General features: G+C 33.8%; 1 protein-coding gene across 1 annotated transcript; it reads left to right on the forward strand.

Moving 5' to 3' along the window:
- Positions 1-2,165: 2,165 nt before the first annotated feature.
- On the forward strand, positions 2,166-3,412 carry LOC109007325 (F-box protein CPR1-like). Its single transcript, XM_035683089.1, has one exon. It carries the CDS (start codon positions 2,206-2,208, stop codon positions 3,070-3,072), a length of 867 nt encoding a protein of 288 aa, XP_035538982.1. The 5' UTR covers positions 2,166-2,205; the 3' UTR covers positions 3,073-3,412.
- Positions 3,413-11,116: the final 7,704 nt, after the last annotated feature.

Consider the following 11,116-nt stretch of genomic DNA (forward strand, 5'->3'; position numbering starts at 1 on the left):
TTACTTCGGTATATTTTTGAGAGGATGCGATTCGCGGTTTTGTATTTTGCCGTGTTATTACTATTTACAATTACTGTTCATTACTGTTGATGTCACTGTTCATTAGGCGATAGGCGCTTTTAAGTATAAAGAGATATAACTAATATATGAAAATATGTGTCTCATATATATATATATATATATAATTTGTGTGTATATAATATTGAATACAATTATGGGTTGAAAAGAATAGGATCTATTATTAAAAATTAATATTTTTAATGTAAGTTTCATATTTATTATTGTTTTTTCAAAATAAATACGCGGTCATTGCACAACTCATACTATATCTAGCATTTATATATATATATATATATGTATGTATATATATATATAGAAGAATTAAACATTTTTTGAATTGAAAATACGTTGAAAATATTAAAAACAAAAGTAAAGTTATTGACGTTAAAAGATAATGTTAAAATATTACAAAATTGAGTTGAAAAAAAATAAAAAATAAAAGACCGAGAAATTATTAAAATAATGAGATTTTAAAAAAAGAATGATGAGACACATTTAAAATTATTAAAAAAAGTTTAAATTATATAAATCTTTTTTAGATTTTTAAAATTGAGTTATTCTATATTCTTATTAAGCTGGTGTTACACAATTCATATCACTTAAAAAGATAATATTTAATTTTTAAAATTTAAATTTTTAAAATTTTTCTTTTAAATTAAATTATGTCATATAAATTAAAAATATTAAAAAAAGGGAGAGATATTGGTGTTAAAGATAATATGAAAAAAAATCACAAACTTGAGTTAAGAAAAAATAAAGAGAAAAAAAATAAAAAATAGAGAAATTATTAAAAATAATAAAATCGAAGAAAAAGAATTATGGGACATATTTAAAGTTAGAAAAAAAAAATTTAAATTATATAAATCCTTTATAGATTTCAAAATTACATAAATGTCATTTGAATTTAAAAAGGATAAAATTTTCATCCAAATTAAAAAAATTATAAAATTATCATAAAACAGTTTGGATAAAAACTTTGTCTAGAATTGCCTGAAACGGCCCAGAATTTAAAACAGAAGGAAACGAAGAGAGGGCCCGGCAATCATACCACTGCGGTCGAAAAAGCGTGTTCCCTTCGGATAACACGCACAGTAGCCATCCTCGAGATTTTGGTAAAGGATAAATATAGATAGAAATTATTATGGAAAGTATTTATTTTATATATATAATATAATATTATCTAGATTATATATTTTTTTAAATAAATATTAAGAATAATTAATTAAAAATAATTATATAATAAATATAAAATATGTATTATTATAATGATTTCTTTCTAATATTAATTTTTTTTAACAGTCCAGAATAGTCCGCTTCTCATAGTATATTAAAATATTTTAAAAAAATAAAAAAATATGCCAATACAAAAAAATATTTTTTTTTTCTTTGAGCATGGTCAAGATGAGCGGTCACATTTGAATTTAAATATTTGTTAATAATATTGTAAATTTAAATATTTAAAAGTGTGTTAAAAAATATATAAAAAAAAGAAACAAATTTGAATTCTAAAATCAGTGGTTGTAGTGTCATCCTAAGTGTTTTTTTTTTTTTTTTAATTCGTTTGTTTTTAGAGATAGGATGAATTGAAATTAAAGTTAAAAAGTTAAATAAAATATTATTAGAATATATTTTTTAATATTATTTTATTTTAAGATTTAAAAAAATTAAATTATTTATTTTATTTTGTGTAAAAATTTAAAAAAATTATAATTATGAGATCAGAAATTTTATTTTTAAAATTTTAAGTTTTAATCTTGAAAGTAAACTAGGCCAGGTGCGATTTGGACAATGGATTAAGATTAATTGAATTGAAATAGAAGGTAAAAGTTAAATTAAATATTATTATTTTAAAATTAAAAAAATTAAATTATTTATTTTATTTTATTTAAAAATTTAAAAAAATTATAATAATAAGATGGAAAATTTTTAAAATTTTTAAAATTTTAAGTTTTAGTAAAGTATACTAGGTCAGGTGCGATTTGGACATTAGATTAAGATTAATTGAATTGAAATAGATGTTGAAAGTTAAATTAAATATTATTAAAATTTTAAAATTAAATTATTTAATATATTTTGTGTGACATGGATCGAAACGAATTAGTATAGGCATCCGGATGCGATGTTCTATGTTACTGAAGAGTAACGATGGCGATGGCAAGGACGGTGATGACTCTGTCCGAAGACATGATTGTGGAAATACTCCTGCGCTTGCCCGTCAAAATTTTGGCCCGGTTCAGGTGCGTTTCTAAACATTGGCGCTCTTTAATTTCCGATCCCCAATTTGCTAAAAGGCACTTCAAGCGAGCGTCAGAGCACACCCAAAAAATCCTACTATCGACCCCTTCTACACTTGGATTCATAGAGATTGATGCACCTTTCTGGGACGCTTCTGCGGTGAGAGATCTCTTTTTCCGATTCAAGCAACGGGGTCGTGCTGTTAAGACGGTGGGATCTTGCAATGGTCTGGTATGCGTTGCCCTATATAACCATAAGGATTTCTATATTTGGAATCCATCAACTGAAGCCCACAGGAAACTGCCTGACCCTGAAGTTTCACCCGATGGTGGGACGTACAAGTATGGCTTCGGCTATGATTCATCCTCTGGTGACTATAAGGTCCTTGTGGCCTCTTACGTTGCCAGGAATCCTGGTCATTTTCTTGGGTCTGAAGGCAAGCTTTTCTCGTTGAAAGGAAACTCCTGGATAAGAATTCAAGTCCTCGATAACCATATATATCTTACTACTCAAGCAGGGATCCTTTGCAATAGTGCTCTGCATTGGGAAGTCTTGTTGGACGAGCCTTATAATTGTGAAATGATCGTTGCGTTTAATTTAGCTGAGGAGAAATTCGTCAACGTTCCTTACCCTCCGATACCCATAGAAGAGTATGAAGAGGAAGAAGATATAGACATATGTTTTGGTGGTTTGAGGAATCTTGGGGGACGTCTATGTTGTACATGTTATAGAACTAACTTCGTCGAGTTATTGGTAATGATGGAATATGGAGTGTAGCAATCATGGGAACGTATGTTTAAAGTTGTGTGTGATGATCCATTTGGATTTTTTATGAATTCATTCGCGCTATGGTCCTCAAGTGCTGGTCAGTTTGTGGGCATATATAAGAGACGGGAGTTAATGAGGAAATTTTTTGAAAAAGAGACTCATGAGACCTTTGTTTTTTGTCGTCACCCACGTGATTGGGAAGCAGTTGTTTTTGCTGAGAGTTTACTTTCACCTAATGATTATGATTTGGACGATGTTTAACATCCTTAATGGGCAATGACAGTTCCTGCACTCAAATTCTGGTGTATTTCCATTTTAGTAATTTTAAGATTGGATACATTTTTGCTTCTCTTCTTTATCACTTGTTTTGATACTCTCCCTCTTCAAAAGAAATGTAGAATGTTGACGTGTCTAACCATGAAAGATAAATGTGTAGGAGATTTTAATGGGTACATGTTATTCTGCATAATTTAAGATGAGTATGTTCCAGTTATCAAATCCCATGCTAGAATTTCATTTTGATGTACCAATTGTTGCAAAATTATCTGTTCAGATAATATGTGACCCAGAAAGAGCGATGGCAGTAGTCTTTGTATGTTTGGAGTTGTGGGGTGGGGATATATATTTTGTTGGAGTGTTCTTGTTAGTTAGGAATTTGTGTTTCAGAGATTATTCGTGTTAGAACCCTTGGTTTTGATGTACCATTTGACTGCTAGAAGTATGTGATCATTCCAAGTGTGGGAGAGCTTGGGGGTCGGTGTTCTAATGAAGTGAGGTGTGTATCCCAGGATTAGTCGGGACGCTATTCCTAGACACCTGGTGCCAATCAAATAAAAATGAAGTGAGGTGTGTATGGTGTGGGTTTGTGGAAAAATATTAGGAATGGTTGGGAGGGTTTTGCTGGTCATTTTAGATTTGTGGTTGGTGAAGGATCTAGGGCCAGTTTTTGGCATGATACTTGGGGCGTTCATGCGGCCCTCAAGAACATGTTTCCTTCCCTCTTCCGGATTGCTTATGATCAGGAGGCTTGGGTGTTGGGTCTTTTGGATAGCTCTAGTGGCACTTTCTAGTGGAATGCTTGTTTTCCTAAGCTGCACAGGATTGGAAATGTGTGCTATTTCTGACCTTTTCAACTTGCTGTACGCTTCAAACATTGGTAGTGTTGAGGTGGACACGATGCTTGGATACATTCTGGGAATAAGAAGTTCACTGTTCGCTCATTGTACAAGCTTTTGTCATGTCAGAATCATAATCCTTTTCCTTAGAAGTGCATATGAAGGAGTAAGGTGCCTTCCAAAGTATATTTTTTTTTTGTTTTTCGGTTAGACAGAATTTCTTGGGAAAATCTTGACTATGGAAAATTTGAGGAAGCGTGGGTCTATTGTAATGTATTGGTGCCATACGTGTAAAAAAAGTGGTGAAGCTGTAGCTTATTTCTTAACCGTGAGGTGGCAAGAATCTTATGGGATGAGATTTTTAGCAGGACCAAGCTTGCATGGGTGACATTTAGGAGGGTGGTGGATTTTTTTGTTTGCTGGATAGGCCTTTATGGCAACCCCCAACTTGCTGCTGTATGGAGAATGATTCCTTTATTTCTCACATGGTGCATTTAGTTTGAAAGGAATGGTCAAAGCTGTAAAGATTGGGAGTGCTCTTTGAATGAGCTTAGAAGTTTCTTTTCCACACCTTATTTTTTTGGGTTTCTGCTACGGTATTCAATGGGGCTAGCTGTCATGACTTTCTTATATCAATTTCTTGCTCCTTTAGGCTACATCTATTTACTTGATTCAGTAAAAAAGTATGTGCTTCCTCTTTAAAATCCTTCAAGAACAGCTTTGTTTAATTTTTTTCACTTAATAATATGCTTTCATTGCATGACCATTTTAGGACATGGTAATTAGCATACCCCATATGAATTTGGCATATTAACCTTAGACCAGTTTTATTGCATAAGTTCATATGCCCAGGTTCTAATACGTCGATTGATAAAGCTTGTTTTACAAACGTCTACATAAAGGATGCTGGCAAATGAACTACTCACAATTTATAGATTATGAATCGGGAACTCTATAGTGCGTTTCACAGAATTTCGTTCTCAGATTTTATAGACTTTATGAATCTGTTCTGAATATGATGCAATTTCTTTTCCGCCTCTTTTAATTGTATAATGATGGTTTTACCTCATAATGAACTTGGTATAAAATGGGAGCTGTTAATTGCTAATAGTTTGGTGTTCTGGGGTCTTTGGGTTAGTGATTGTAGTATTGTGAGCTTATGGAAAGTTTGGGCAGACATTTGCGGATCATAATCTATGCCACACTAACTTCTGATCCCCAAGTCCCCAAATGGCACTCGGCTTGTGGTCATAGCTTGTTAAGATGCCTGTATGTAGTTGTGCCATGCTGCGTCGTTGATTCTCTGCCTGGGTTAAGATGGATCAGCTAACGGGTTGCTACTTGCTAGTCTTCAAGCTATATGCCATATTTGATTTATGCGATTGGTATTTAGTTTTTTGGATTAAATTCAAGGAAAGGGATATGTGCCTGTATGTAGTTGTGCCTTCTCTCGCTTCTAATGTGCTAGAGTTTTATACTTATTTTCTCCCCTTTTCCCTATTTGAGCTTTGAAGTGGTTATTTATTCGTTTAAAGAGGAAAATATGAGTCCCTTTTGAAAATGATGCAATCTTACTATTTTGAATTATTTAATAGGTGACTATTTTGATATTTGATTGTTTACGTTAGCATAGAAGCAATAGCTACAATTCTTGCACTTCTCTGGTCATTTCGTTTCTGGTATATTTTGATTGCACTTTGTACTTTAATTTGATAATGGCTATCAAATATCATAGATGTGTGTATTTTACTATTCACTTCACTTAATTTTATTTACAGGATTTTCCCTTTGTTTTCTTGCTTTTCTTTTTATTTGTAGGAACTAGGAACTTTGAAGCTAAGATCTGCATCAGGTAGCACCACAAAACCTCCAAATCGCCACCACAAAAGACTACCACCACCACGTTCTACCGCCCATTCTGGTCAAAATCTTCTTTTGATCGCAAATGTGGATCGAACACGCGCTGCCACCGTGGACTTTTTTTTTTGAAAAAACCGAGGACTTAAGATGCTTGTATTAGTGTTACCATTGTTTTGTTCCTATAGTTCGGAAGTTCAGTCCTATTTTTTAGGTCATCCTGTGCAGAGTTGTCTTCTACTAATGCGATCAGTAGAGATGTTGATTTCATCGAAGGGACGCGGATAGGCCGTAGAGGCCCATTGGGCGTAAGGGGTCTATAATGTATGGATCAAAAGTTACTATTCCATTCGTCTAGAGCTTGTTCGAAAATTGGGCTAGACTTCTGCTGTGGGCTTTTCTGCTCGGATTTCCGCCGAATTAAATTGCACAGCTTTTTATGCTTTTTTATTCTGCTTATTCACTTCTAGTCCCATGAGATGTTTTTGCTGTTGGAGCAAGTTGCAAGGGACTGAACTTCCAACATATGTTCCACCCGAGACGCAATTCTTGGTGGGTCGGTCCCATAATTTTGGTGCAGATTCGGGCCCATCAAGGTTAATGTTCCCTGAACAGGAGGAACCCAGCATCTATGGTCATTATGTGAGGATTCAGATGGCACTAGTTTTTGATTTTGAGTGGTTTACAGAATTAGATGTTCAGGAACCCGGCATCTATGGTCATTATTTGAGGATTCAGATGGCAATAGTTTTTTTTTTTTTTTTTGAGTGGGTTACAGAGTTAGAAACCGTTGGCCCAAAACTAGTTGTCAGTGTTGCAAACAATTAAAGTTCATCCGACTGGCTGTGGGGCAATTCACGATTCCCTATAAACCCTTGGTACACCATTTTATGTAGCATGTGCACCCTGTCAAAGATGGGATCCATTATAAATTCTTGATATGATTCCGACTAAGTTCCATGGTCCCTTTTGAATCCAATCTTTCATTAGCTCAGAACACAATTAATAGTTTGCATCTAAGAGTATTTATGAATAGTAATGAAATAGTTTGAATTGAGATATTTTATTGAGTTTTAAGAAATGAGAGAGAAACAGTTGAATAAAAATATTATAAAGTTAAAAATTATTTGAATATAATATTTGTTTTAAAATTTAGAAAAATTATATTGTTTTTTGTGATTGGTTTGGGAGAGTATTAGATCAAAAAGTTGAAATTTTGAAATTGAAAATATTTTGTGATAAAGTGATGTTTGGAAAAGAAATATTTAAAAATATTTAAGAATATTTGAAAATACTTGTGTTCTCAAACGCGTACCCCCACGAGGATTCTAGTCAAACTCAAAATACATATTAGAGAGGAGGCACTCCTTAGTCCTTACCTACACAGACTATCATGATCATCAATATTTGGAAAATTTCATATACATATATATATATATATGCGCGCGCACGAGAGCTATACTTTCATTCCATTTTATCGGCCTACTATATTATATTCAAATGTTAATATAATACCGGCCGGCATTTTGGAACAAATTAAAGAGAAATAGCTAGGAGTGAAATATATAGCTAGTTGACTCGACTTAGGGTTAAATTTACAGTACCCATGCATTGCAACATGCACAAAAATGAAGTAGGCCGTCACCAGGAGCAATACCCATAATATTGAAGGTGGCCTGGGTTATTTAGTCGCCATCTAAAACTCAATAAATTAAGAGGACTGCAGCGCTTGGTTGGCATGGGTTTTGATTGGGATAGGTAGTACTGCAGGAAATAATGATGAGGAACAGAGATGCAGAAGTTAAGAAAGTTTGATGCGTGAGTGAGGTACACTCCATGCTTGACTGTTACACATAGTGACCCACCTGTATGTTCACACTAAACAAATAAGCTTAACTGGTCAATAAGCACCACCATAATATGCAGGACCCTGGCCGACTTTAAATTGGTCTTCGTTTTTCACGATATGGATCGTAGCGTGTGACTTTGAACACTTCAAATTCTATTGCCTAATTAAATTGGACTGACAATAGTAGTTGATTGTAATATATAGAAAAGAATGTCAAACATCAACGTCTTTGACAATAAACCCATTTGTAATTTCAACAACGATCCCAAAAATTATTGGAGCTTGTCCTGGCGACGGCTGGCCTCCACCTCTTTCATCTTTTTTCCTTCTAATTTCTTGTGAAAAAAGATGCTTATATGATGAATATTACATGAATTAAAGGTTCAAAAGTTCCTTATAATAAGTGCCTAGTAAAGATATCTTTTTGTTTGTTTTGAGAAAGAAGAAAAAAAGGAAAAGAAAACATCAGGGACCATATATATATATATATATATATAGCGAACCTAGCTATTTGTGCAGTACTATCAGATTGTACTTGTGTAACCACTGTGTTTGCTTGCTAGGGAGATCGATATGAATACATATGGGAAAAGAGTGCTTTGAGATGAAGAAGGTTGAAGTGTGTGTGTGTGTGTCTATATATATATATATATATATATATATATATATATGTATATATAACTACTACTACATGAGCTATTCACGACAATATTCTTCAAAAACACAATGATATGCGCGCATTATAAGCTACGTTTTCAAAACCCTAGAAAGAGAATTCAGGAACGCAACATGATTTGTTCAAAATATTAATCACATTGATCACATCGATCTCCATCGAGTACCTTTTACGAAAGTAGGAATTAAGTACTATTCTGCCTCTCGTTTTCTGCCGCATATATACCATTTTTCCTAACAAAGAAAGCGAAAGTGATCATCATCACCCATGCACTTACGGCTCAATGTTGTGTTTTTTTTCCACCTCCTTATGCTTGTTCAACTATTCATAACCAATTAACATCGACATTTTGATTATGCCTACTCTATAACAGTACATCATTAAATATATAAATTCTGAATGTCCCATTTGGATAAGAACTAGTACTGCCAACTTGGATAATAACAATAACTAAGAAAAGGACGATACGGTTGGATTATCTAATATTAATCCAGCATCGTATTTCAATGCAGAATAGAACTAATGAGTTTAACTAAAACACGCATCTCAGGACATGGGCGACAACCAATAAATTGATAGTAAAAATTCGTTTTTTTTTTTACTTTTTTATCCACCACTTTGTATTGTTGTTATTGTTCTAGAGTGTTTGCTGGGTAATCTCATCCCCTCCTCTTGTATCATCTTTTCTATTAATGAAATATACTTGCTTAGAAAAAAAAAAAAAAAAAAAAGCCTAGAACACGCATCTAGCAGCTTTTTGACTATCATTTTTCCACGTACACACCTATATTCAAACCCTACTATACATGATGCTATATATATATATATATATATATATATATATATATATATATATTCCTTCACTGCATGGAGATCAACCTTGTTGGATAAGCACACTTATAAATTTATGACACTCGGCCGCATACATAACATCAAGTTTGAACTTGAATTAATAGTCCCTTTGCGGCCTTCGATCTTTGGAGTCAATGGTTCAAAAGAAAAACAAAAGATATTAACAATTTTCTTATTTGTGGAGAAGACTTTGGTGTATATATATTCTCTCTAGCTAGCTAGCAATATATTTGGAGTTTGCGTCTTTTTGTTTCTACTAATTTGGTTAAGTTGGTATCAGTAGTTTTCGTTGACCTTCCATACATGAGTGCATACATATATACGTCAAGTATCAATGTCTCTCTCTCTCTCTCTCTCAATGTCATTTAGAGAGAGAGAGATCTAGAGAGAGATCGAGAGAGAGAGAGAGGGTCCTACGAGCAGATGGTCCACAGTGTCTCCTAGGAAGAGAGTGAAGAATGGACTAACGTGAGCATCATGTTAGGTGTCACCATTGGGAGTAGATGATCTGAAAAATGGTCCCTAATATATGTTGTATGTTTAGGGAGTTAGGTGGGGGCACGTAAACGAGGGTTTCACATGCCCTAATAACCCTTGTTCTACTACAAACCATGTGGCTCATGTGGGGCAGTGTATTTCTTCTTCTAACCATCCATTTAACTCTCAGGTAAATCAAGTGGGGCTGTTTCTCAGTTCCAACCCTCTCTTTAAACCCAAACATACGTCAAGTTTACATCAAATTGTGCTCCTATCAAGGCATACCGATATACTCAACTTGCGCGCTCATGGACAAACCAAAACTCCTGCCTGGGAAACAGCTTCATGATTGTCCAAACTAGAGTCCATGCAAATTACCAACTCTGATCCCAGTGTGTTAGAATATGCAGATTACATTACATATTTGGGATTTTGCATCATGTCTTTTGCTTGTCAAGTGTGTGACCCCGCCCTAAGCTAGCTGAAGATCAGTCTTGTGTTGAATCAATCATATCATTCCACGAAAATGAGAAACCGCATTAATTAGTAGAATTGCCCATGTATTATGTATTCTGATTACTGACATATGTGTGTGGGGGGTGGCCATCGAGCTGCATGCTCTTGTCCTTAAATTATCAAACCATAAGTCTAGTATCTTCTGCATTAACACAGGTCACTTTCAAGTCCTGACATTTCATTTTATTGCCTTGATCGAAAAATACAGAGAACTTTGGTCCCCTGCCAAGGTTAAAGTTTTATTATGTTATTGAAGCTTTAAGATTAAGGGAGGAAAATTCAAACATTTTTCAATGAATTTCTGGTACTTACAACTCCATGATTGTTGAGAGACACATTAAAGGGGTCTGAGACCTAGACATGATTTCCATTCATCCAATCAAAATAGTATCAGCAAATACTACTACTACTCTCTATATATATATATATATATATATATGCTTTATTTAGGCTTGCTAGCTAATAACTCATCACTGTAGTGACCACTGAGTTCTTGCTAGTTGTTAGCAAATACTAAGTTGTAGTGTAGGCTTGTGTGGTGGCTTGGGAGTAGTTTCCTCAACTAGCTTAATATCAGTCTCAAAATCATATAACGGCAGAAAGGATCGAGTAATTAAACTACTTTTAAACTTTATGTGTGATTATCCGTACTGATCAGCTGTCGCTCACTCTTTTTTTTTTTTTTTTTTTGTTGTTCTAAAAAATCTCTCA

The sequence above is a fragment of the Juglans regia genome, chromosome 11, assembly GCF_001411555.2.
Source record: "Juglans regia cultivar Chandler chromosome 11, Walnut 2.0, whole genome shotgun sequence".
In the NCBI taxonomy this organism is placed as follows: Eukaryota; Viridiplantae; Streptophyta; class Magnoliopsida; order Fagales; family Juglandaceae; genus Juglans; species Juglans regia.

Excerpts from the sequence above, each read along its gene's own strand:
- LOC109007325 (XM_035683089.1), top strand. The coding sequence starts at position 2,206 with ATGGCGATGGCAAGGACGGTGATGACTCTGTCCGAAGACATGATTGTG.